Source organism: Callorhinchus milii, unplaced genomic scaffold, assembly GCF_018977255.1.
Source record: "Callorhinchus milii isolate IMCB2004 unplaced genomic scaffold, IMCB_Cmil_1.0 Scaffold227, whole genome shotgun sequence".
Taxonomy (NCBI): domain Eukaryota; kingdom Metazoa; phylum Chordata; class Chondrichthyes; order Chimaeriformes; family Callorhinchidae; genus Callorhinchus; species Callorhinchus milii.
This window is the reverse complement of record NW_024704968.1, coordinates 24338-51286: the sequence shown is the minus strand read 5'-3', so window position 1 is coordinate 51286 and position 26949 is coordinate 24338. Positions and strand designations below refer to the sequence as shown.

At 42.6% G+C, this 26949-nt stretch overlaps 1 protein-coding gene across 1 annotated transcript in view; it reads left to right on the top strand.

Annotated features, from left to right (window-relative positions):
• Positions 1 to 3047: 3047 nt before the first annotated feature.
• Positions 3048 to 26949, top strand: part of LOC121851941 (condensin-2 complex subunit G2-like) — a 36938-nt gene continuing 13036 nt past the window's right edge. The window contains exons 1-14 of the mRNA XM_042346007.1: positions 3048 to 3261; positions 4070 to 4288; positions 5073 to 5294; positions 5917 to 6026; positions 7253 to 7372; positions 17948 to 18121; positions 19152 to 19334; positions 19890 to 20001; positions 20885 to 21042; positions 21592 to 21735; positions 22007 to 22101; positions 22611 to 22680; positions 23400 to 23486; positions 24488 to 24580. Coding sequence (XP_042201941.1) covers positions 3048 to 3261; positions 4070 to 4288; positions 5073 to 5294; positions 5917 to 6026; positions 7253 to 7372; positions 17948 to 18121; positions 19152 to 19334; positions 19890 to 20001; positions 20885 to 21042; positions 21592 to 21735; positions 22007 to 22101; positions 22611 to 22680; positions 23400 to 23486; positions 24488 to 24580 — 2001 coding nt within the window. The remainder of the gene's footprint in view (positions 3262 to 4069; positions 4289 to 5072; positions 5295 to 5916; positions 6027 to 7252; positions 7373 to 17947; positions 18122 to 19151; positions 19335 to 19889; positions 20002 to 20884; positions 21043 to 21591; positions 21736 to 22006; positions 22102 to 22610; positions 22681 to 23399; positions 23487 to 24487; positions 24581 to 26949) is intronic.

Here is a 26949-nt window from a genome sequence, read left to right as displayed (position 1 = left end):
TTATTTGTGTGACACCAGAATGCGCCCCAAGTGAGTTCCGCTGTGCTGATAAGAAGCACTGCATTCGTGGAAGCCTGTACTGTGATGGGGTGACTGACTGTGCAGACCAGAGCGATGAGACCCCAGACTGTGTATGCCACTCAGACCAAATACGTTGTGGCAATGGGAGCTGCCTGGGAATCGCGTACCTGTGTGATGGAGTCAATGACTGTGGGGATTTTACTGATGAAAGCAACTGCAGTAAGTTCCATTATGAATTGAATTCACTTATTAATGATTCATAGTATTTTTGTCAAATGAATATTCTAAATAACCTTTTCATGGATATTTTTTTCCTATTTTGTTCAAGGCTGTACTGCAAACCAGTTTTCATGCAACAACAGCAACAATGAATGTTTGCAGTGGATCTACGTTTGTGATGGAGAAGCTGACTGTATTGGCGGATCTGATGAAAGCGACTGTGAAAAAGGTGTGTTTGAAAATCTTCAATGAGTTTCAATATTTCAATACAGCTTTTTCTTGAAAAAATTGCAGATAGACTGTCTCACACATTCGGAAGTGTTCAAGGAAACTCCTTAAATTGGACAAAACATTGGAAATTGCACTGCTGCGCCTCGAAATGTGAACAGCCCGCAAAGTGATGCTTGTTCACGACGTCTCCACTGTGTGCACAAAAGCCACGTGCCAGTCCGCAAGTTTACAAATGTTATTTGTACTAATGTGTTACTTTAACATACCAGTGTAATATCAATTGTGGGGCCTTCAAAATACACGTACAAGTTCTTTCCCGGATGTTTGGTCTCCATGCAAAACACGAGGTTTTGCTAAGACAACACATTTGATGTGCCACCCTATCCAAGGATGATCTAAATAAATCAAGACAGAGTACAGTGATGATGCCAATTAGTCCTTTACAAATCTGGTAGTGATGATGCCAATTAGTCCTTTCCAAATCTGGTAGCTATTACTTGATGAGAATGCAAACTACGTCACGCATGAAGAAGTAGAAACGATCCAAGAATTGTTCAATGAATTAACAATCTACATCTTTTATTTGTGTGACACCAGAATGCGCCCCAAGTGAGTTCCGCTGTGCTGATAAGAAGCATTGCATTCGTGGAAGCCTGTACTGTGATGGGGTGACTGACTGTGCAGACCAGAGCGATGAGACCCCAGACTGTGTATGCCACTCAGACCAAATACGTTGTGGCAATGGGAGCTGCCTGGGAATCGCGTACCTGTGTGATGGAGTCAATGACTGTGGGGATTTTACTGATGAAAGCAACTGCAGTAAGTTCCATTATGAATTGAATTCACTTATTAATGATTCATAGTATTTTGTCAAATGAATATTCTAAATAACCTTTTCATGGATATTTTTTTCCTATTTTGTTCAAGGCTGTACTGCAAACCAGTTTTCATGCAACAACAGCAACAATGAATGTTTGCAGTGGATCTACGTTTGTGATGGAGAAGCTGACTGTATTGGCGGATCTGATGAAAGCGACTGTGAAAAAGGTGTGTTTGAAAATCTTCAATGAGTTTCAATATTTCAATACAGCTTTTTCTTGAAAAAATTGCAGATAGACTGTCTCACACATTCGGAAGTGTTCAAGGAAACTCCTTAAATTGGACAAAACATTGGAAATTGCACTGCTGCGCCTCGAAATGTGAACAGCCCGCAAAGTGATGCTTGTTCACGACGTCTCCACTGTGTGCACAAAAGCCACGTGCCAGTCCGCAAGTTTACAAATGTTATTTGTACTAATGTGTTACTTTAACATACCAGTGTAATATCAATTGTGGGGCCTTCAAAATACACGTACAAGTTCTTTCCCGGATGTTTGGTCTCCATGCAAAACACGAGGTTTTGCTAAGACAACACATTTGATGTGCCACCCTATCCAAGGATGATCTAAATAAATCAAGACAGAGTACAGTGATGATGCCAATTAGTCCTTTACAAATCTGGTAGTGATGATGCCAATTAGTCCTTTCCAAATCTGGTAGCTATTACTTGATGAGAATGCAAACTACGTCACGCATGAAGAAGTAGAAACGATCCAAGAATTGTTCAATGAATTAACAATCTACATCTTTTATTTGTGTGACACCAGAATGCGCCCCAAGTGAGTTCCGCTGTGCTGATAAGAAGCACTGCATTCGTGGAAGCCTGTACTGTGATGGGGTGATTGACTGTGCAGACCAGAGCGATGAGACCCCAGACTGTGTATGCCACTCAGACCAAATACGTTGTGGCAATGGGAGCTGCCTGGGAATCGCGTACCTGTGTGATGGAGTCAATGACTGTGGGGATTTTACTGATGAAAGCAACTGCAGTAAGTTCCATTATGAATTGAATTCACTTATTAATGATTCATAGTATTTTTTCAAATGAATATTCTAAATAACCTTTTCATGGATATTTTTTTCCTATTTTGTTCAAGGCTGTACTGCAAACCAGTTTTCATGCAACAACAGCAACAATGAATGTTTGCAGTGGATCTACGTTTGTGATGGAGAAGCTGACTGTATTGGCGGATCTGATGAAAGCGACTGTGAAAAAGGTGTGTTTGAAAATCTTCAATGAGTTTCAATATTTCAATACAGCTTTTCTTGAAAAATTGCAGATAAACTGTCTCACACATTCGGAAGTGTTCAAGGAAACTCCTTAAATTGGACAAAACATTGGAAATTGCACTGCTGCGCCTCGAAATGTGAACAGCCCGCAAAGTGATGCTTGTTCACGACGTCTCCACTGTGTGCACAAACGCCACGTGCCAGTCCGCAAGTTTACAAATGTTATTTGTTTCTAATGTGTTAGTTTAACATACCACTGTAATATCAATTGTCGGGCCTTCAAAATACACGTACAAGTTTTAACCCGGATGTTTGGTCTCCATGTAAAACACGAGGTTTTGCTAATGTAATGCGAGCATAAATGGGGTGGTTGCTGACCTCCGCGCCAATCACACGGCCCGGAGCATTGGGGGGCGGAGCCTTGTCGGCGGAGCGTGTGGGAGGAGCCACTGCTCACCTCGGCTCCAATGGGAGACGAGGTGAACGGGTGGCGGAGACGGGGGCAGTACGGGAAGGAGGCGTCAGGGTTACGTGATGGGAAGGATATAGGGAGAGAGCCGGAAGAGATCGAGGAGTCGGAACGGAGCAAGAATAGGGGAAGCCACGCTGGGCAGTGCGGGAGGAGCGGCGCCATCTGCCACGTGGTCGAAGACCGACGTACACCGTCGGCCAGCGGTGTGCGTGGGTAGACGGGGCTAGCGGTGTGTGAGGGGCTAGCAGAGTGTGCGGGGCACACGTGGCTAGTGAGTGACTAGCGGAGTGTGCGGGGCACACGGAGCGAGCGGTGTGGCTGGCGGCGTGTGCGGGCACACGGAGAGAGCGGAGGCGGCGCGGGTCCGGCCGAGGACCAGCGGGGTGCATACGAAGAACTTAAATAAACGACAACGGAGACCAAGAGAGCCTGACAGAGTCGTTTATTACACTAACACAACAATTATGATGTGCTACCCCATCCATGTGTTGCACACTCGAAATGAAGGACGTGGGCAGTGCTCCAAGTCGAGGGCAGACACATGTATTGTGGTTAATAGCAATCTTGTGAAGAACAGCACCGTCACTTTGTAAATGCACCAACACGTGTGTCACACACAGCAATTCTTCCGAGTCGCCATTAACCATGTGACTGGTGTCCAAGTCCAGTTAATCATTAACGCTGCCAGCCACCTACAGGCCCAACTCCGTCATCACATGCTGCTGTACACACATGCCTTGATTCACTGCACAGCACATCAGGACTTTCACAGAACCACACTTTACTCCCTTGCTGCACAAGGAAATAATTAAAAGAGTGGTCCCTTCCTAATGTGCCACACATGGATGATCTAATTAAATCAAGACGGAATACAGTGATGATGCCAATTTGGCATTTCCAAATCTGGTAGCTGTTACTTGATGAGAATGCAAACTACGTCACGCATGAGGAAGCAGAAACGAATCAAGAATTGTTCAATGAATTAACAATCTACATCTTTTATTTGTGTGACACCAGAATGCGCCCCAAGTGAGTTCCGCTGTCATGATAAGCACTGCATTCGTGGAAGCCTGTACTGTGATGGGGTGACTGACTGTGCAGACCAGAGCGATGAGACCCCAGACTGTGTATGCCGCTCAGACCAAATACGTTGTGGCAATGGCAGCTGCCTGGGAATCGCGTACCTGTGTGATGGAGTCAATGACTGTGGGGATTTTACTGATGAAAGCAACTGCAGTAAGTTCCCTTATTAATTGAATTCACTTATTAATGATTCATAGTACTTTTTTCAAATGAATATTCTAAATAACCTTTTCATGGATATTTTTTTCCTATTTTGTTCAAGGCTGTACTGCAAACCAGTTTTCATGCAACAACAGCAACAATGAATGCTTGGAATGGATCTACGTTTGTGATGGAGAAGCTGATTGTAGTGCCGGATCTGATGAAAGCGACTGTGAAAGAGGTATGTTTTAAAATCTTCAATGAGTTTCAATATTTAAATGCAGCATGTTCTTGAAAAAATAGCAGATATACTGTCTCACACATACGAAAGTGTTCAAGGGAACTCCTTAAATTGGAAAAAAACTGGAAATTGCACTGCTGCACATCGAAATGTGAACAACCCGCAAAGTGATGCTTGTTCACGACGTCTCCACTGTGTGCACAAAAGTCACGTGCGAGTTTAGAAATGTAATTTGTTCTCATGTGTTACTTTAACATACCACTGTAAAATCAATTGGCGGGTTTTCAAAATACACGTACAAGTCCTAACCCGGATGTTAGGTCTCCATGCAAAACACGAGGTTTTACTAAGACAACAATTATGATGTGCTACCCCATCCATGGATGATCTAAATAAATCAAGACAGAGTACAGTGATGATGCCAATTCGTCCTTTCGAAATCTGGTAGCTGTTACTTGATCAGAATGCAAACTACGTCACGCATGAAGAAGTAGAAACGATCCAAGAATTGTTCAATGAATTAACAATCTACATCTTTTATTTGTGTCGCACCAGAATGCGCCACAAGTGAGTTCCGCTGTGCTGATAAGAAGCACTGCATTCGTGGAAGCCTGTACTGTGATGGGGTGACTGACTGTGCAGACCAGAGCGATGAGACCCCAAACTGTGCATGCAGCGCAGACCAAATACGTTGTGGCAATGGGAGCTGCCTGGGAATAGCGTACCTGTGTGATGGAGTCAATGACTGTGGGGATTTTACTGATGAAAGCAACTGCAGTGAGTTTTGTTTTGTTTAAAATATACATTTGATCTTGATATGAAGCTTTCGTGACTGCAGGAATCCATACTCTTTTGTTCTTTTGGTAAAGTCACGTAGGTTGAAAAATAGTAGATCATGACGTTTCGATCGCAACGCAAGCAATCGTCATCAGGTTGAACAACCACAGCAAGAAAAAAACTGCTGAAGTAGGCGAAAGATCTGGGGGGGTGGGGGGGAAGCAGGCTGGTGCAGAAAGTTCCCCCCTCCCCTCCAGCTGATCTCTCCAGTGCTGCCGCTGTAGTCCACTTTACTCCAGTGACCCGGGTGCTGCGGCGGGGTCCACTTGCTGCCCCGCTTCCTTCCACCCCGCCCTTCTCTGTCCCCCCCTACTGCCGAGGCCTAAATAACCTCGTGTCACGGCAGATCTCTCGCCTACTTCAGCAGTTTTTTCTTGCTGTGGTTGTCCCACCTGATGACGATTGCTTGTATTGCGATTTAAACGTCGTGATCTATTATTTTTCTACTTACGTGACTTTACCGAAAGAACCAAAGAGTATATACATTTTGATTGAACCATTTGACTAAATGAATGTGGCTATCGTTAATGAATTCGGTGTAATCGGTTGAATTTTTTAACAGCTTGTACTCCAAACCAGCACAAATGCAATAATAGTGCAACGGAATGTTTGGATACAATCTACGTTTGTGATGGGGTAGTTGACTGCAGCGATGGTTCCGATGAAAAGCAAGTGTGAGATTGGTATGTTTTCCGCTGAGAACTGTATCTGATTTTAACTAAAATTTATATTTTAAACATTTGTGCTGTGGTGTGGTTGCGAATTCAGATTATATGCATTGTATGATTGTGCAAGTGTGGCAACAAATATCAATATTTCTTAACACAAAGTCTAATTGTATTTTGTTTGTGACAAACCAGCTTGTGCAGCGAGTGAGTTTCGCTGTGCTACCAAGATGCAATGCATCCCTGGGCATTTTTTCTGCAATGGCCAGCCTGATTGTGCAGACCAGAGTGACGAAACTCCCAAATGCCAGTGCCGCACAGACCAGCAGCTGCCTTGTGGTGATGGGACCTGCCTGGGGAAAGAGAGCTTCTGTGATGGCATCAACGACTGTGGGGACTTTTCAGATGAAAGCAATTGTAGTGAGTTTCGTTTTGTTTAAAGTATACATTTGTAGTGAGTCCAACTGAGTCGCAGACGTTGTTCTTTAGAGGCAACACATTTATTTGTAACATCAACACGTAACACAAAGGGGTAACTGCCCCTTCACCAGATACAGCCTAGGGTGGTGGCCACCCAGCTAACTACCCTATACGGAGGAGTTACAGCTACGAAGGATCTGACCCTCACTCGGGTCCCGACCACGTGTTGATGCCTGTAGAGCTTCCAGCTTGTAGGATGTAGAGCTTCAGCTTGTAGAATGCAGCGACCCACCTTATATCCCCCTGGGTCGGGGCTGCTCCGCCCTTGGCCCCGCCCGCCTTCTCGAGCGTTCCAGCTCTCTCTCGATCCCTCTCGAGAGCTCTCCCCGGACACGTGATCGCCCCCTAGCCCCCCACCTGGGGGCCTCTCTGTGGACACTCCGGATCACGTGTCTACGGGGTCAACCAGAGTGCCATGGCCCGGGGCAACCCTGCCCCTGGGCTGACACTCTCCCACTCCCCCTTGTGGGAGCCCGCACTACACGCTATGCGTGGTGCCTGCGCTATCCCAGCGCACATCAAGCCCCACTAGGGCTGGTACTACACCTGCCTACGGGGTGTACGCGATGACAGTGCATCACACGCCAGGGCCCTCTGGGCCGGCACCATACAGTGACATCCCCGATGTCACTACACATTTTGAATGACCCATAATATTTGCAAAAAATAAAGTTATAAAACCTGTAATAACTACACCAGTGACCAAACCTTGATTTCAATTTTACTCAGAGTGTGGTGTTATGTGCCTTGCAGCCTGTATTGACGGGGAGTTCCTTTGCAAAAGCAGTGGATGCGTGCCGCTTTTTCTCGTTTGCGATGGTGACATTGACTGTGTCGACGGCTCGGATGAAGCTTCGTTTTTATGCAGACCAGGTAGGCCAGTACAAAATATCCATCTGTCTCATAAAATCTATTTTACATTGTACCGGCTTTTTAAAATAGATATTATGTTAACGCCTTTTTGTAATTCATGTCTTACAGCAAAGTATAATTTAAGAGTAAAGATTACTTATGAATCATGGCCAACTGACATTGCACTAGAAAATGAGGTGAGATGCAATCTTTTTCATTTTTTTGTAATGGCCAACATTTTTACATGAAATTTACAGTAATATCCTGAACATTCTATTAATTGCATTTTATCATTTCTTCACCTTTACAGTTACAAAGTATCCCTGAAGGAACGATTCCCAAAGGTGAACGTGGTCGTAAAAGGGCATCAACTTCCATAATCATATTTATAATCGACCCATATAACATTTGTAGTTTGTAACCACACATTTTTGAAGAAGTGAAATGTAGAGTGTTTTTTTAAAGACGGTTTTGATGTGAACATCAACTATACCAACCATGTACACAATAACACACACTACTTATCCTGCACAAAATACCAGTCTATTCTGCAATTTTCCTAAATGGATTTACAAAGCATGTATTCGTACTGCCTGCATCTTTACCTAAGTTAAGGTCAATAAAGTACGTGTCCAACTTGATAAGTTACTTTCAATTTACTTGGGTAATACAATGTCTTCTTCAGCACCGTAACCGTGGAGTTACATTAACAGATTGGCATGCTAATCTCGAGATATACAATGGCCGAGGTATACCTAGCTATGCGATCTTACATTTACTTGCAAATTCCATCTCTAGCCCCGCCTACTTACCCTTGGGTTGTCCCCATCTCAAACCTTTATAACCTACTAGCTTTACTATCCGGATTCGCCTGGGACTTGGATTCACCACGCCCGGCCGCCTTTGCCTCCCCAGTGGCGATGTTCACACACCCACCACCAGTTACTCGTTGAGGCTGAGTCGACCTAGGGGAGGCCCAGGACCGGTTGAAATAATCGTCACCGGTGGTGGCCGTGAGCGGGAATCGAACTCGGTCGCCGGGTTCGTAGCGCAGCATGCTAACCACTACATACCGCTCCCCCCACACACACGCGCGCGTCCATAGGTACACATAGACGCGCTTGCTGCAGACACACAACTTTCAGGGTGCGTACGGCAGTAAACGACTGAAATAATAAAGCAATGCTGCGCGAAGAACGCCTTAGACCTGCAACACATTTGTATTTCACTTTACCCCGGACGGTTGGGGGGGGGGGTCGTGACATCAGCAGGCACACTGCGGATGCTTGCGCATGCGCGGGTGACATAACAGATGTGACGTCACAGCTCACTTGCCGTGCAAAAATATTCATTATTGCGCCCCGCCCCCCCCCAAAATATACAAAGTCGTTTTTTTGTTTTTGCATGGTGTACAGTCTGGAAAGAACCCACATGGCAAATTTCAAGTTTGTTGCATGTCGGGAAGTACGCTAAACATTTTGAACAGACACACATAATCACAAATTTCCCTTTTATATATAGATATATAATGTTCAGATAGTGTGTGCACAACTCAATATAGTGGGAAAAAATGCAGTTTCAATTTTGTGTATTCTCATTCATCGTGTGTACTATATTTTCTAAACTGAATTGTTGAACATCATATTTCTTGTGGAAGCATTTCTTTGTCGAGTAGTTATATAAAATACTTGTTATGGGGTCGGGATATGTACTGCATGGGAACTTTGGTTAAATAATAATACATTATTATTATAAAATGTTGTAAGCTACAGCATTCTAATAATGGTGTTACTGCAGGGACATCGGTGCGTGTCATGGCTCCGGCTAAGCCAGTTGTTCTTAACCTGGGGTGGACGCACCCCTTCAGGGTGCGAGACATGCCAGATTTTTTTTAAGGTAAACCATTAAGCACGGACGCGTATGTACAACTACTTTCTTTTATAAAACCTATGTTTTTTTTTACATTATACATATATTTTTTGTACAATTGAGAAGCAAATGGGTACAAGGTTAAAATAAAGTTTTAAGAAGCAATGGGCTAAGCCAGGGGTGTCCAAACTTTTTGCAAAGAGGGCCACATTTGATAAAGTGAAGATGCCCGGGGGCCAATAGTTCCTTCTGACATGTTTTTAAACCACAAGTTACTTTAAAATACACACTGTTATAAAACTATTTTCATTGTCACAATTACCTTTATTTTTCAAATGACAATGTAACCAAATATAAGCCACTCAGGCAGATGTGAACAACTCTAAAAACACAATTCTGCCTTTCATTCAGTCAGGTAACATTGAACAAACTGTATAGAATACCTTAAATTTCCATGAGTTAAATATCTGTGCCTCATGAACAGTTTAAACAGGAGTTATAAGTATGTAAAGTGGTCTGTTATCATTAACTTTAAAACAAGTGAATTTTGCCCTTGTCTTTTACAAGATCTTTCAGACAGCAATAGTTTGTGTCACATCTACAGGTACATAACATCAATAGTTATAACCAAATCATATTCAAGAGTTTAATAAAACAAGTGCCATAAGTCCAAGTGCATTAGTGTGCTTTAGGCTTTTCACTGTTAATATTGAAAGATGTTACCGTTCAAAACACTCAATTTCAGATTGATCAAGGAACAGATAACTTGCTGACACTAATGAGAAGGGTGATACTGAGATCTAGATTTCAGTAAAGAGACCAGGTCTGGCTTCAGGGCAGTGGTTGAGATGCGTAAAATGTCACGCAAGTGGGAGTCACTCATCCTTGACCTCAATCGGTTCTTGTTTAAGTTCATGACTGAGAATGTTTGCTCACACAAATATGTGGAGCCGAATAAGCTCAGCATTTTCTTAGCGAATGACCGCATTTCTGGAAACCTGCTTTTGTCCAGCTACCATTAAAGCGGCGGCCCTCACTGTCAACTTTTTTTTTGATTCGAGAAGGATTCGCGGCACGGATGCAGAGCCAGATAGCATTAGAATGGTGCTGCCACCGTGTGGTGAAAGGAGGAATTACATCTTTAAAGTTATGATTATTTATTCTGACAGAGCTAGCGAGCCATAAATAACACATTATAGGACCAAAGCTGCGGGCCGTATGAAATCTGACCATGGGCCGTGATTGGACCGTGGGCCGTGATTGGCTCGCGGGCCGGACTTTGGACATGCCTGGGCTAAGCTAACCAGTAAGCTCATGTATTCTAGCCAAGAGATGCCTTTCAAGGCAACAGGTCTAGCGACATCGCAACATCTACTCGAGCGTTAACCTTCACCTGTATTTTACTAATGTCTCTGAATGATTCATTTTTTACACAGAAGTACGTTCGGAGAGGGAAGTGAAAATGTCTGTTTTGAATGTCATACTACTATAATCACCCAGGAATATACAGTGGTACCTCAGAGATCGAACTTAATTCGTTCCAAAACCGTGTTCGAACACCGATTGGTTCGAACACCGACATAATTTTCCCCATAAGAATGAATGGAAATAGCATTAATTGGTTCCCCACTCAAGGATGCTCCTAACATGGGCCATTTTTCACAAAGTTTACAATATGAAAATACAGTACAGTACATAAAAGCATACACAAAACTAAAAACACAGTTATAATTAATAGAATAAATGAACATTGAACTTCACCTTACCTATTCTTAGGTTTGTTTCGGTAAAGTCACGTAGGTAAAACATTAAATTAATAAAAGTAAAATAAAATAAAAATCACGACGTTTCGGAGGCAACACAAGCTTCCGTCTTCAGGTGGAACCGTCACAGCCACGACAGCTGTATCAAGTAAATGAGAGATTGCAGGAGCTACCACTCCGTTTATATAATGGTTGGAGAGGGGGGGGGAAAGGGCCAAGTAAAGCACACTTTTTATTCATATGGTAAGGTGAGGCTTAAGACTAAGAATAGACTGCATAACAAAGGCTGAGCATGTACATCGGGCCCTCAGGATGAACGGATACTCTGACCGCACCATCCGCCAAGCTGTTTCTCCCACCATACAGAAACAGCCACATGAAACTCCGATCAAAACTATCACGTTGCCATACATAGCAGGCGTGACCAAAAAGATCTCCAAAATTCTAAACAAACATAAGATCCAAGTCCGATTCAGTACAGTACATAAAATCCGTGATCTAATTCCATCTGTGAAAGATGTCATTCCTGACTTACAATACCCTGGAGTCTACAAACTGAGTTGCAGTTGTGGTGATTGCTACATTGGAGAAACGAAACGTCATATCTCTGATCGTGTCCGCGAGCACAAGTCAGATCTGAAAAACGGCAAAACTGATTCTTCCGCCGTTGCCGATCATTGCTACAACGCTGTGGGCTCTCATGAAATTGTCTTTTCCGAGACCAATGTGCTCTGCAAACCTCCTGGCTACCATCAAAGGTTTGTACACGAAGCCATCCAAATATACAAACACAGACATAATTTCAACCGTGATGATGGGTACAAACTTAGTAATCATTGGAAAGATGTTATTAACCATGCAAAAAGATTTAACTACACATATTTGGACCATCTTATTTGACAGGCACTATTCTTCAGTTACCGTATAGTTTCTTCTTCTTTTTTCACACACTGGTTTTCTTACTTTAAGTTTTACCACACATATTTGGCAAATCTAGAATTAATCCCAGCAACGTAGCAAAGTGCTGTTTCATCTACATAACAAAGGCTCAGTCCCATTCACAGCAGCCGCACCTTTACATCAGCCGCACCTTAACAACTCTTAGAACCTCCCAGTTCAACCAGTCTACACAACAAAGACTCATTCCTGGCAGCGGTTTCAGCCGCACCACCTCTACATAACAAAAGGCTCAGTCCCATTTACACGCACCTTTACATCAGCCGCACCTTAACAACTCTTGGAACCTCCGAGTTCAACCAGTCTACACAACAAAGGCTCATTCCTAACAGCGTGCTTCAGCCGCACCGAACCTCACAATAATAATAATATCCAGGGCCTACCTTGGCTCCTCCCACCCTCAACCAGTATATATACAAGGACTGTTTTCTTGGAATTTCTCTTACTTGATACAGCTATCGTGCTGTGACGGTTCCACCTGAAGACGGAAGCTTGTGTTGCCTCCGAAACGTCGTGATTTTTATTTTACTTTTGATTAATTTTAATTTTTTACCTACGTGACTTTACCGAAAAAACCTAAGAATATGAATCCTTGCAGTCACGAAAGCTTCAAATCTAGAATTAAGGGATTATAACCTTAAAATGTAATAAGTCTGTGTCACCGCGCCCTTACTAATTGCACACACATTGATGCAATGAATATCACGTCGCGGTTTGCTTTTCGCTTGCAAGTTTTAGATTTACTGCAATACACCCGTCCATGGACGGGCAAAAGGTTCGTAGATCAAGATTTTTCATGTGGCATTGTAAATAATGAAGTAATTGTTGATGCGTATGGTATTTAATTTTGGTATTTAGTGCATATGATTTCCAATATTGTTAGACTGATGTAATGAAAGTTTATATAATATCAATTCGTTTCACGAAATGACTGGCTACATCTAAATGTTGACCAGGCTGAATGTTTTTAGCAGGGCGAGCTATTGCTTTTACGTGCAACGTTTCGGCCGTGATTGTATCCGCCAGTGGGCCCTGTTCCGCATTAACTTTAGTGTGGGTGTGAGACAATGAGTACAGTATACACACAGCCTCTCCACCCCTGCACTGCGAGCCTTGCTCTACAGTATCGCCCTCTCAAACTCACACGCGAGCACGCGTCTCCCCATCCCACCCACGCATACTTCTCGCAAGAGTAGTTGGCATGTTGAAAAATTTACATTTATTTTACATCTTTTGAAATTTGGTTACAGTGCTAACAGGTTTTTCTTCGAGGACAGCTTTAGTTGTCTCTAGCCTGTGCTTGGTTGTGGTAGTACGGTGTCTGAGGACGAGCTATACATTACATTTGATGAGGTACATTCTACAAACAGGTTAGCCCGTTTTTATTATTATATTCACGTTTCCCTTAAGGTGTGTACTTTGAGATGTGCATTCGTGTCTACGCATAGTGCAGCTAATTGTTATCTCATTATGATTCTGTGCATCATGTTCATCTTTATGAAAACAAAGTGGCCTTGGTTGGACACTGCTAGACGGATGATACCAGATATATGAAGCTGGTGACAATGTCAGCCAAAGGAAAGAGAACACGTCGAGAGTGACCACCGTGGGGATGGAGTGACAAAATCAGCGCAGAATCAAGATGGTCCGTGGCATCGCAGGACCAACGTGATGGGCGCCTTCGTTCAGCAGTGAATATAAACAGGCTGCTGATGATGAAAATGTTGTAAGTGAAGTGAGTTATATTTCTTGCCGGTGTGAATACATTGTCTCTATTGTGTTATTCTAGTAACACTGTGACTGACAATGGATAAGAAACGTTTTCTTTGGCTGAGCATCCTGATGGTGGTTACAGGAGTACAAGGTAAGAACCATTTCATGGATTTATTTTTTATCCATTCCCACTCACGGCCAATTCCAGTGACGATTATATCGGAACTGGCCATGGGCCTTCCCTCGGTCGACTCAGCCTCAAATGAGTACTTGGTGCGGTGTAGTAAACATCGCCACTGGGGAGACAAAGGCCATCGAGTGTGGTGCTGGCCATCCACCCCCTCGTGGGCCGTACCGGCATTCATAAGTGTACACTAGCAGCTTTTGCCCTAACAGTTTGAACGGGGATCTTAGTCTTTTGTGTGCATATGTGGGTAGCAGTGGCACAGTGGTTTGCGCAGTGAATTCCCAGTTACAGTTAATATCAGCGGCAAGTGATGTCAGAACTAGTCCTGGGCCCCCCTACTTCGACTCAGTCTTAAATGAGTGTACCTGGTGGGGTATGTGAACATCAGCATCGGGAAGACAAAGATTGTCAGTCATAGTACTTGCCACACCAGCTCCTTGTATGGCATTCTGGCCTAAATAGGTGTAACTCTTATCGAGATGGTTGAAGTCATTAATATTGCGTAATTACAACAGTTCATACATTATTTTGACCCTAGAATGAATCACATTTGATGTGCTGAATAAAGTGAGTGGCATCCCTTCTATATGTTTAATTATCTTCATGCAAGCCACCCACTTTCATTCCGCAAATCAAATTGATTAATTCATGGGGTCAAAATAATGTATGTTGTACTTTCGAGTGCAAATTAATGTGTGTACATTGAAAAGCCTTCTTCTTGGTTCTTTCGGTAAAGTCACGTAGAAGGGAAGTAATAAAATAATAAAAATAAAACATAATAAAATAATTCTCACGACGAAGGGAAGTAATAAAATAATAAAAAATAATAAAAAAAACATAATAAAATTATTCTCACGACGTTTCGGCCACAACGCAAGCAGCCGTCCTCAGGTGAAAACCAGGTCCGTCGAGGCGACAGAGTCTGAATGAAACAGCACACGAGCTTGGAGCATATATATAAGCTGGGCGCATTGACAAAGGAATTTGCATATCAAGAGGAATTTAGCATATTTATGGGAAATGCAGGAATGTGATTAGTACTGCATATGCATGTGCATTATGCAGGATTAACAGCATCAAAGGGAGCTGCAGTTGCTGCTGCTGCTGCAGTTGCTGCTGCTGCTGCAGTTTCTGCTGCTGCTGCAGTTTCTGCTGCTGCAGCAGTTGCTGCTGCTGCAGTTGCTGCTGCTGCTGCAGTTGCTGCTGCTGTAGTTGCTGCTGTACTGCAGTTGCTGCCTTATCCATTTAATATAACACTATGTATTATTCTACCCACCCTAATGTGTATTACACTGCTATATATTTACTATACAATTACGACACCATACATTACTCTGCACACTGCACCATGCCAGTGAGTGGAACGCGGTCTGAAAGTCACCGTAAACGTGAACACAATCAGTTAAGATCCGAAATGGTTTATTACGTCCTTCCAATGATTGCTAAGCCAGAATCCATCTTCTCGGTTGAAATTGTCTCTGTGTTTGTATATGTGGATCGCCTCATGAACGAATCTCTCATGATAGCCAGATTGCTTGCAGAGAACCTCTGTCTTGGAGAAGTCAATGTCATGTGAGCCCACTGAATTGTAACAGTGATCTGCCACGGCTGAGGTGTTTGTCCTACCGTGTTTCAGGTCTGCCTTATGTTCACGGATGCGGTCCGAGACATGTCACGACATGTCACGACATGTCTCGGACCGCATCCGTGAACATATGTCACGACATGTCTCGGACCGCATCCGTGAACATAAGGCAGACCTGAAACACGGTAGGACAAACACCTCAGCCGTGGCAGATCACTGTTACAATTCAGTGGGCTCACATGACATTGACTTCTCCAAGACAGAGGTTCTCTGCAAGCCATCTGGCTATCATGAGAGATTCGTTCATGAGGCGATCCACATATACAAACACAGAGACAATTTCAACCGAGAAGATGGATTCTGGCTTAGCAATCATTGGAAGGACGTAATAAACCATTTCGGATCTTAACTGATTGTGTTCACGTTACGGTGACTTTCAGACCGCGTTCCACTCACTGGCATGGTGCAGTGTGCAGAGTAATGTATGGTGTCGTAATTGTATAGTAAATATATAGCAGTGTAATACACATTAGGGTGGGTAGAATAATACATAGTGTTATATTAAATGGATAAGGCAGCAACTGCAGCAGCAGCAGCAACTGCTGCAGCAGCAGAAACTGCAGCAGCAGCAGAAACTGCAGCAGCAGCAGCAACTGCAGCAGCAGCAGCAGCAACTGCAGCTCCCTTTGATGCTGTTAATCCTGCATAATGCACATGCATATGCAGTACTAATCACATTCCTGCATTTCCCATAAATATGCTAAATTCCTCTTGATATGCAAATTCCTTTGTCAATGCGCCCAGCTTATATATATGCTCCAAGCTCGTGTGCTGTTTCATTCAGACTCTGTCGCCTCGACGGACCTGGTTTTCACCTGAGGACGGCTGCTTGCGTTGTGGCCGAAACGTCGTGAGAATAATTTTATTATGTTTATTTTATTATTTTTTATTATTTTATTACTTCCCTTCTACGTGACTTTACCGAAAGAACCAAGAAGATGAATCCCTGCAGTCACGAAAGCTTTAAATCAAATTTAATTCTCACGACGTTTCGGCTACAACGCAAGCAGCCGTCTTCAGGTGAAGAATGAGACACTGCCAAGCTAGGAGCTTATATATAAGCTGAGTTGGAGGTGGAAGAAGAAGAGAGCCTTAACAAAAGAATGTGCATATCAAGAGGAATTTAGCATATTCATGAGAAATGCGTAGGAGGTGGGCGGGGGGGTTTCAAAGTCATATTATGCCCATGCATTATGCAGGATCAGCAGCACCAAAGGGAGGGGGGGTAGCATTAACAAAGGGAGGGCATGTTAATAATATGTAGAAGCAATGAAACATGTGAATGGGAGAACGGTGGCAGGAGACCCGCAGCGGAGCAAATAATGCATTCCCTGTGGAGAACACAAGATACACAGTTAATGCCAGTGAGTGGACTGCGGTCTGAAAGTCACCATAAACGTGAACAACAATCAGTTAAGATCCGAAGTGGTTTATTACGTCCTTCCAATGATTGCTGAGCCAGAATCCATCTTCTCGGTTGAAATTGTCTCTGTGTTTGTATATGTGGATCGCCTCATGAACGAATCTCTCATGGTAGCCAGATGGCTTGCAGAGAACCTCTGTCTTGGAGAAGTCAATGTCATGTGAGCCCACTGAATTGTAACAGTGATCTGCCACGGCTGAGGTGTTTGTCCTACCGTGTTTCAGGTCTGCTTTATGTTCACGGATGCGATCCGAGACATGTCGTTTGGTTTCTCCAATGTAACTGCTACCACAGAGGCAACTTAGTTTGTAGACGCCAGGGTACTGTATGTCTGGAACCACGTCTTTTACAGACGGGACCAGATCACGGATTTTATGTACTGTGTTGAATCGTACCTGAATCTTGTGTTTAATCAGGATTTTGGAGATCTTTTTTGTGACCCCAGCAATGTAGGGTAAGGTGATGGTTTTGAAAGGCTCCTCAGCAGGATCCTTCTTGACGGTTGGAGTGATGGCCTTGCGGATTGTGTAGTCGGAGTAACCATTAGCCTTAAGAGCTTGGCGTACGTGTTTGAGTTCACTGGCAATGTGTTCCTGGTCGGAGATGCATTGGGCTCTATGGTATAGAGTCTTGATGAGGGAGTTCTTCTGGGATGGATGGTGGTGGGAATCCGGTTTTAGGTAGGCATCCGTATGGGTGGCTTTCCTGTAGACAGAATGGCTCATTGAACCATCAGGTCTCCTTTTAATTAAGACATCGAAAAAGGGTAGCTTGCCATCTTTTTCGACTTCCATGGTGAATCTGATGGCTGGGTGTATGGAATTGATGTGGTCGAGAAATTGGTCTAGAGCAGGCCGGCCATGTGGCCAGATGACAAAAGTGTCATCTACGTACCTCTTCCATAAGGTCGGGTGTAGAGTGGCAGTCTGGATGGCGTCAGTCTCAAATTTCTCCATGAAAATGTTGGCTACAACCGGAGATAGGGGGAGCCCATTGTGGAACCTTGTTCTATTTAACGGAGGGGTTTCCCACTCAAAAGCTCGTACGTGTGTCACGTTTAACAACCCTGTGCAGCATAGCTGGAGAAGCCATCGAGAATGGCTGCCTCGAAGGAAAGGCGACTGTTGCTGCAACCCGACCTGCCCGAGACGCCTTCCTGCAGAGTCTCAAGGAGGAGTCGCCGTCACGGCTGCTGGAGATCGTAGAGCGACACGTGAGGGCTCTCCTCTGCCAACATGCCGCGTCCCTGTCACTCACTAGCGACGGACACTGCAGTAGATTCGTACGGTTTGCTTGTTGCTGCCAGAAAGTCAATGGAACGTGGGACGTTGTGATGTCACGGAAGAAAATAACGATGGTTACATTTAGGTGTTTATTTAAGGATGATGCGAACAGAACACGCTTTTTGTGTGTAGCGTGATTATTGTAAGTTTATACTTCGCATATATTAAAAAAAACATCAATTTGTAAGGAGTATTCCTTCTGCAAGATTCCTATGTGCCCTGTGTATCGAAAGCAGGATATAAACAGAACCAGGGTAAACGCCCCTAACTAGGGGGTGAAGGTCAATTTAAATAGGTGAGTTTTCAAGACAGACTTAAATCTATACATAACGACTCTGATCGTCTCATTGCCAATGGCAAAGCTTTCTATAGTCTGGGAGCTGCACTGGCAAAAGCCCAATCACCTCAGGAAATGAGCCTTGACCTCGGAGGACTTAGAAGAAGGCGATTTGAAGATCTCAGGGACCTCGTTGGAGTGTAAACATGGATCCATTCCTGCAAATATTGTGGGGTTAACCCACTGAGATTTGGTCAGCAGCAGGGTCTTTTCATCCACTTGATACTTGACTGGTAGCCAGTGTAAACACAAGAAAGCAGGTGTGTGATGTGCTCGCGAAATGGTGTGTGCGTACGGACTCTAGCAGCAGCATTCTAAAGAAGCTGTCGTCTACCCAGAACCTTACTTGGAATCCTGAACACGAATACATGCATCAATTCAGTGAAATGTTACAATTTTACCTTGATATTCGATATTATTTCATATTTTGGTAAATATAATGCCTCTAGTGACTGCACAGATCACATGAAACCATTCTAAAACATACAATAATGATCGCACAAATGATGTTGTACATATACCATTAGCGTTAGAATTCGTTTCATTCTATTCAATACATCGTTACTTGCTCAGGGAATGCAGCCGAACAGTTAAATGTCATATAATCACGGTGTTTCTTGTAGAAAAGCCGCACAGACCCATTCTGCTTGAAGGAAGTGCTGGAGGAGTTGCCACTGCGCGCTCTGAAGGATGCACTTGAGAGTATCGGCAAGATACTCACTGAGAGCCTGCTGCGTTGCCCCGCTGAGCAATGGAACCCTGACCCACCGCAACACGACGACATGGAGACAGAAGCCACGGGATCGGTACTATACATCTAAATTCTGTCCTTTTACTCTTTCATGGTACATTTTAATGTGATTCATCGAATGCCTATCAACCAAATATCTCAGTATGATTGTAAACAGAAAATTACACACATTGGTGGTCTGGCTGAGATCATTAAGGCTTCTTATACTTGCAAGCCTTATTTTATCTTGGACCTGAACCAAGAATCTCAGCTTTGCTGGCTCATTGTTTTGTCAATTTTACTGCATCAGCCCATGAGCTACCAGACAATTAAAAATTCTGTATTCGTCTGATTTACCTGTATTAATATACCCAAAACATTTAATTAAATTATAGTTGCATGTCATATATTCTGAGTACTGTAGATAAAAACACGTTTTAAAGAGTATGAATGATTGTGGTAAGCATGCAAAGACATGAAAAAAATTTCAACTGGTTTTATACACGTTCACTAAAAATACTGTGATATATTAACTCTGACAATGGATGGCACTTGTTATTTGATTGTTGATGTTAGGAGTTGTGTGGTTAAAATGTGACACCTGCTCCCATCATTATGTGTTTGCATCCAGGAGTCAACTGTAGCTGTTGTGACGGCTGTAGCCACAGTGCTATCTGTGGCTGTGAAAACTGTCAGTGCGGAGGTGATAGAAGACATTTTGGAGTCGGCTATCATTCTACATGGTAAAGAGGCAGGGTGACGTCTATGAATAATTGATACAAATTGATAAATTATTGACTATATCTGTTTCCACGACTTCTCAGTTTTTTTATAATTGGAAAGAGTAAAAGTTTGTGAGTATGTATAGTAGGAGAACGAAACCAAGATACATAAAGTAGTTATTTGCCACATTTCTCTGACTTGGATAATTTATAACAGTTCATTGTTTAGAGCTGCATATCCCAATGAACCTATTGCAGTATGTTCATCTCATAAATATCTGCAAAATAAAATACTTCTTGATGTTGCACTGGGAAATGTTATGCATGCGCACTGGATGATATATTGATTTCAAGTACTGTATAGGGTAGATTACCAAAATATTGGCAATAGTTTATTTAATAATTGAGCCTACAAATTATTGTTATGCTGAATATACAGGGTGGCCCATAGGTCAAGACTGAATGGGTTATCTTATTTTAACAATTTTCAAACTGACTTCCATTAACATGAATGTATACATGAATTCTCTGTAGAAGTTATTTTTGGACTTTTTTTAGATTCACGTGTAATCTTTGACCATTCCTAAATTACGTTTTGTCTAAATTCATTCAAGGTTCTTGGTCGAATTTTGTAAACAACGGGATTGTGGTGAACCCACAGGAAGAATACAAATAGATATGAATAATGATAATAGATAAATATTAACTTAAAGAATAAACTGTTTAAATGTTTTAATGCCAGTGCTAAATAAATGAAATAACCCTATTTGTCCAGACTTTTTTGTCACCCTGTATAAAAAATGCATTCCAGGTGGTTACATCAGGCAACAATACAAGATATGTATGTTCCTGTGGTGATAATTAGTTCCAATCTACTCTACCGTTTTTCTCACCCTGTTGACAGCCCTGTTGCCACTTTTCACCGATTCTCACCCTAACCTAAGAAACACGGTCATAAACCTGTGCGAGTCTTGGTGGGAGAGAGACCTACCTGGGAAAGAGGAGCTTGGAAAGAATATGATCCTCACAATTCTGCGGTGCAATTTAATACAGCAGAGCAAAGCCTTGGTATGTAGCAATGCCTTGAATGGCAATTTATAATTTGTTGTTTTTCATGACAGTGACTTTCATTCTTGTGATTTTTTTTTACTGCAATCAGTGCGTTTTTTAAAGATTATTATTTAGCTTTGAATGTAATGATACATCGCTTAAAATCGATTATTAAACTAACATTATGCATCAAATTGTCCGTATTGCAATCAACAATGTATGTGTATCGTATGCAAATTATATGGTAATGTTACATTGAAGCTAATGGAGCGAACGAAACAGTACAAACAAGAAACAATGCAAATGAGATTATGAAACTCAGATAGTTGAATTTAGAAAAAAATCACTTCAGTCATTACAGATACAATTTCTGTGGGGGTAAATTGTTGCACATCTACATTTAGTTCTTGTCACGATAATATGAAGTATTTGTGTGTACTTCTAACACATGGTTGCTTGTGTTGATGTAGCTACACAGCCATTGTATTATAAATTGTCAAGTGGGACTTGGTGCTTGCAAGCCAGATAAAATGTGCCCGCGCTGAAACTGTTCTAATGCAGGGTGCAGTGATAAAGCGGTTGTGGAGCCTGCGTGAGAGCTTCCGGCTGTTTGACTTCCTGGGCAACCCACCCGAGACTGAGGAGTTGAAGGAGCTGCTGCTGCAGGGATGCATAGTGACAAATATCTACCTGAAAACCGAGGAGGTGAGAGCAGCGGACTCAAAGGCAGCAGCATCAAAGTGGTGTTCTCGTACCGTTCTTTGAAAAACCTAAGCGGAGACAGTTTAAGGACTAAATGTAAAACAAGCGAGCATTAAAGCATTGTGTTGTTACTTTTACTGGATATTTATATTGGTCATTTACAGAATCTTTGTGTATGCTGTTCAGCAATATCTTTTGAAATAAATGTCTTGGATGAATCTTGCTGTGATTTGAATAATTGTTTATCTGATTGCGTGTAATTTACGTTTTTCAGAGTCGTCGATTCTTGTCCTTCCTTTTCGGTTTAAATGTGGATTTTATCAAGACGATTCATGCCGTTCTTAAGAAGCACCTTCCTTCTTTGACTAAGTGAGGCCATTTTTCTTTGTGCATTTTCTGTATACTTGTAGATGTTTGCTTCGATGCTAAATGGTATTTTTTATAACCAATAAGCATATATTTTGGTTATTGATTACATGCCAAATGCTAATATGCTACAATTGTTTACGTTTTTACAATTAATAATGTCCAGGTAGTTTAGACATTTGGTAAATATACCCGCACATTTTTAAAATTTCATAAACATTACTGGTGGATTTACTTATTTGCTGCAGAAATGACATGCTTTCCTCTGCTTGTCTGCCAGATTAGTCCTCAAAGTTGAACTTCATGAAATTAAGTGTAAAACTAATATGAAGTTTTATATATATAGTGTATCTGGTGAACATGTTTGTATAATTAAACTTACAGAAAACTTGGTTTTATCGTTGATAGTTCAAAATTTTAACTCAGGCACGCTGGCAAGCATGAGTAGTCAGAACTATTTTTTAAATATAATGTTTCCATATATTTGGCTGGTTATGTGATGTCTCCCACAGAGTGCAAGTGGGCTACTATGCTGACATTTATTTTCAAGCCTGGAAAAAGGCCACAGGCCCTTACCTGAAGGTTAGTGCTCAATTAATTAGAACACTTGTCAAAGAAAGCATGATTGCGTGAGAATATTCTGAGACTTATTTTCATATACAGAATTAGAATACTAGTTTGCAAGAATAGTTTCATAGGTGTAAATTTCCAATGGCTGCCTAATAATTGGTGGAAAAGCCAACGTTTACATTATTTGTGGTCATTGTTTCCAAACTGCCAAATAAATATAAAAGCCCAAAATATTTTGAGCATAAGGCCATTGCCTGAATTCCTGGCTTGTAATATACTGTATAATTAAACTTACAATTAATTGTAAAGAAGAATTCATTTTAAAGCACCTGCCACACCTCAAAAAGTCTGTCTTGAACAAAAGTTATACAAATATTATATGGCTATTTCGGGAAAGTCACGTAGATAGAAAAATAATAACATAATAAAAATGAATATAAAGTGAATAAAAAATAATAAAAATATCACGACGCTTCGATTGCAACACAAGCAATCGTTTATCTACGTCTCTTGAATAAAGGTTATACAAATATTATATGGTTCTTTCGGTAAAGTCACGTAGATATAAAAAAAAAATATCACGACGTTTCGATCGCAACACAATCGTCTATCTACGTGACTTTACCGAAAGAACCATAGAATATGAATTCCTGCAGTCACGAAAGTTTTAGATTATACAAATGGTCTATTTCAACTTTCAGGTCTTTATAAGTACCATTTTATCATTGCAGGTGATGGAGGAACACTGCATCCAGAACCTGATGGAGCACGGCGTGTACCTGCCTTACAGCTCTCCATTGAACTCCAAAGTGCGGCAGGCAAGAAAACTCTCTCCATATCTCCAACTGCAGCACAGGAGCCTTTTTAAGTGAAGTGCCTACATATGCCAGGTTCCTGTGTGGTTATTTTAACCACAGTTTATATTAACAGAAATTGAAATTCAACTAAATGACCTTCTAAACCTTGGGAGAGCCCACTGAGACATTGTTTATTTTGAATGAGAGGTAAGTGTATACAAGAAAATAACCATTGTTATATTGAATAATTTTAGTCGGAGGTAATGTTTGGATTTGTCATGTTGGGCTATAACACCAATACACTACAGCCCACCCTCGTTGCGGGATTTTAAATGGACCTCACTGAAGTGCTATATTCTGCCTTTGTAATAATATATGCCTTTCTGCTGAATGAATGGAATATAACTCTTGACGATTTAAACCCTAGCACATTGTCCAGTGTACTGAATACACGACTGCCTAGCCTGTATGGAATGAATATTTGTTAATACTGAGTTCTTCCTATTCCAAATGGATGTTTTATGGGCAGGTTTTAAATCCACAGCATTGTGGAATGTAAAAAATATATACATATGAAAATGCGTATTCAATCACTGCAGTCAATAAGTTCTAGCTGGTGTATTGATATATATTTCAATTTGAATATTTGTATATAAAATATGTACACATTTGAAAAATAATTCCTACTTATATTTTACATTTCAGACACATAACTATGAGTGGTTGTGTGAAAACCAGTATGACAGTTTTACAAGTTATCTAAAAGGTATTGACTTTATAACACTTACCAGCTTAGTCCAGCAAGTGGCAGTATTATCACTGAACTGAATATATATAATTTGATTCAGATAAGGCTGATAAGCTGTGATTGTCTGAGTAGACGGTGAGATTGGTGGGCGCTGTTGACTTTAATAATATTTGAACCGATATAAATTACAATGAGTCACATACAGGTGGAAATGCTTTGCAGGCGATAACACAGAGTGCTGTGCTTGACTCATGATTGCTTCATTATATCTCAGATGTTGAGTTACTTCCACGCTCAGAAGGTCCGCCAGGGTGTGGACGAGATGCTGCACCGACTGTACGAGCCAATCCTGTGGAGGGCGCTAAAGGCAAGTATTGGCCCTCACTCATTTTGCCAGCAGTACAGGCAGTCCCCGGGTCACGAAAGGGTTAGGGCCCCGAAAACGATCCGTAACCCGAATTTTCTGTATGTCGGAAACAACAATTTTCCCCGAAAAACAAGATAAAATCCCATAGCCGGAAATAGTTGTGCCTCCCCTACCCAATTACTAGTTCGATTTCTCTCATTACTGTTTCGCGCTGCCGTCCGTTTTGCTATCGCTACCTGTATCGTATATCGCTGTACATACGCTCTGCACTTCCTATGATTGTTTCATTTAATCGAATATCTACTCTAACACTACCCATAATGAAACTAATGGAACAATTGTTTATGAATACCACAACATTTTAATATTAATTGTTAACAGAAAGCAGTCACTTCCGAATGTCCGTTTACCATGCATTAGGCTAGGCCTAGACTTCTCCGATCGCTGTTGGCTGAGACCATAAGCAATCGAAGTGTAATTGTGTTTTAAAATAAAGTAACAATGCCAGTAAAATAAACTCGATATGAAATAAAACCTTAAAATTGAAATAAACTGTAGCAATACCTGGGAGAAGAAGAGAGGAGGTTGTAGAGCAGGTAGAAATTGACGAAATTCAAGTTTATACATGGGAAAAAAGAGTTATAAGCATAGAAAACAAACAATTACGTAATACTACGAAAATAAAAGCTCGGGCTCGGTGAAGTTGGCGTTTTAGTGGAGCGAGGCTTAAGGCGGCCCGGTAAAGTGCTAAGAAAGGATTTTTGGAGCATGTTACTCGAACACATGCTCACTAGCCACGGCAAGGTAAGGTAAAAGGTAAAAACAACGAGCCTACCTTTACCCTACCTTTTACCTAACCACAATACAATCACTCTACCCTAACCTTTTACCCTTTAGCAAGGTAAGGTAAAAGTTAAAAAGCAACGAGCCTACCTTTACCCTACCTTTTACCCTTACTCCATACAAATTACCCGATTACAGGGTAATTACCGGGGTACTACATATGAAAAAGGTTTATAACAGGTAAATGCGAGGTAGAGCGCTTTATTTGTATAGAATACTCTCAAATTGGGCATTGAGGCTGTCGACGACACCGTCCTCCATAACCTCCTCTCTAGTCGTCTTGGTCGATGACGATCTCATCAACAACCTGATCAAGTTCGTCATTGCCATTGTCCTCGGACGAACGACGATCCTGCGCTTCTCCGGCCCGGTTAGACGGGACCTTCAGGCAGCCGGCTGCGATCCAAGACCCCAAGCACATGGACTGGATGAAGAGCGTCGACGACAGCGACTGGCGAAAGCATGTGAACTCCCGCCCGGCTCCGCTATTCGCGCGTTCGCAGGGAGTTGACGTCGTCGGCGCTCCCAAGTAGCCGCAGGCCATCTTGTAGTGGGCAGGGAGCAGCTCTTTACGTTAATGAAGGTGCTGGCGGTCGTGACGCCCATGCTCAGAAAACTATCGACTTCATCACCGTCGTCGATGGAGCTGCCGACATTGCTGAATAGGGTGCTAAACAGCGACCCCTCCATATGGGCAGCGACTGCCGTCGGCGGAATCGCGAGCATGTCCGAGTAGCGATGCTGCAGGACAGAGCGGATTGTGGCCTTCAGTGTAGCCAGCTTGTCTTGGTCTGTCGTTTTCGGCAGCTGTGGATTCAAGTAGGATGCCACAATGGCGGGTTTCTGAAGCAGAAAGTCGCGGTACCGCACCAGCTCGGCCTTCATCCCCGTCGCGGTCAAGGACTATCGCTCTAAGAGCGCCTTCGCCGCGATCGCAATGACGGATCAGGTGCTCCATCATCACTGGCACGAGATCCAATGTTTACTTGCGGTCCGCCGACAACGAGGTCATGACCTGGCACAGCATTCGCAGGAATGCTTTCATGCCCTCGATGTTTGCCCACTGCAGTTCAGTGAAAGCACCGACGCCGATCACATCCTGGAAGCGCCCCATGATAATGTCCAATGGGACACGCTTCTTGATGGCGTCATCGCCCATGTCAAACGTCGAATTCCACCTGGTCGGCGAGTCCTGGTACGTCAGCTCCTTGCTGTCGAACTTGGCGATCTCGGCCTCCCAACGGTACGACTGCCGGACGACCTTGCTGCGCCTGATATTGACGAGCGCCTCATCGACTTGATCAGTTTGAGAACTTGGACGACGCCGATCTGGACCGAATGATCTGCGCAGCGAATATGGTGGCAAGTCCGCAACTGCTCATATCTGGCATCCGCGCTGACCAGGGCGAACAACGTCTTGACAGCACTGATCGCATCGGAGCCATTGTCGCTGGTGACAGCGAGCAGCTTGGTCGAGACATTGTGCCCGAGGCTTTGGAGGTGTTCAAACAGAGTGGTGCCAATGC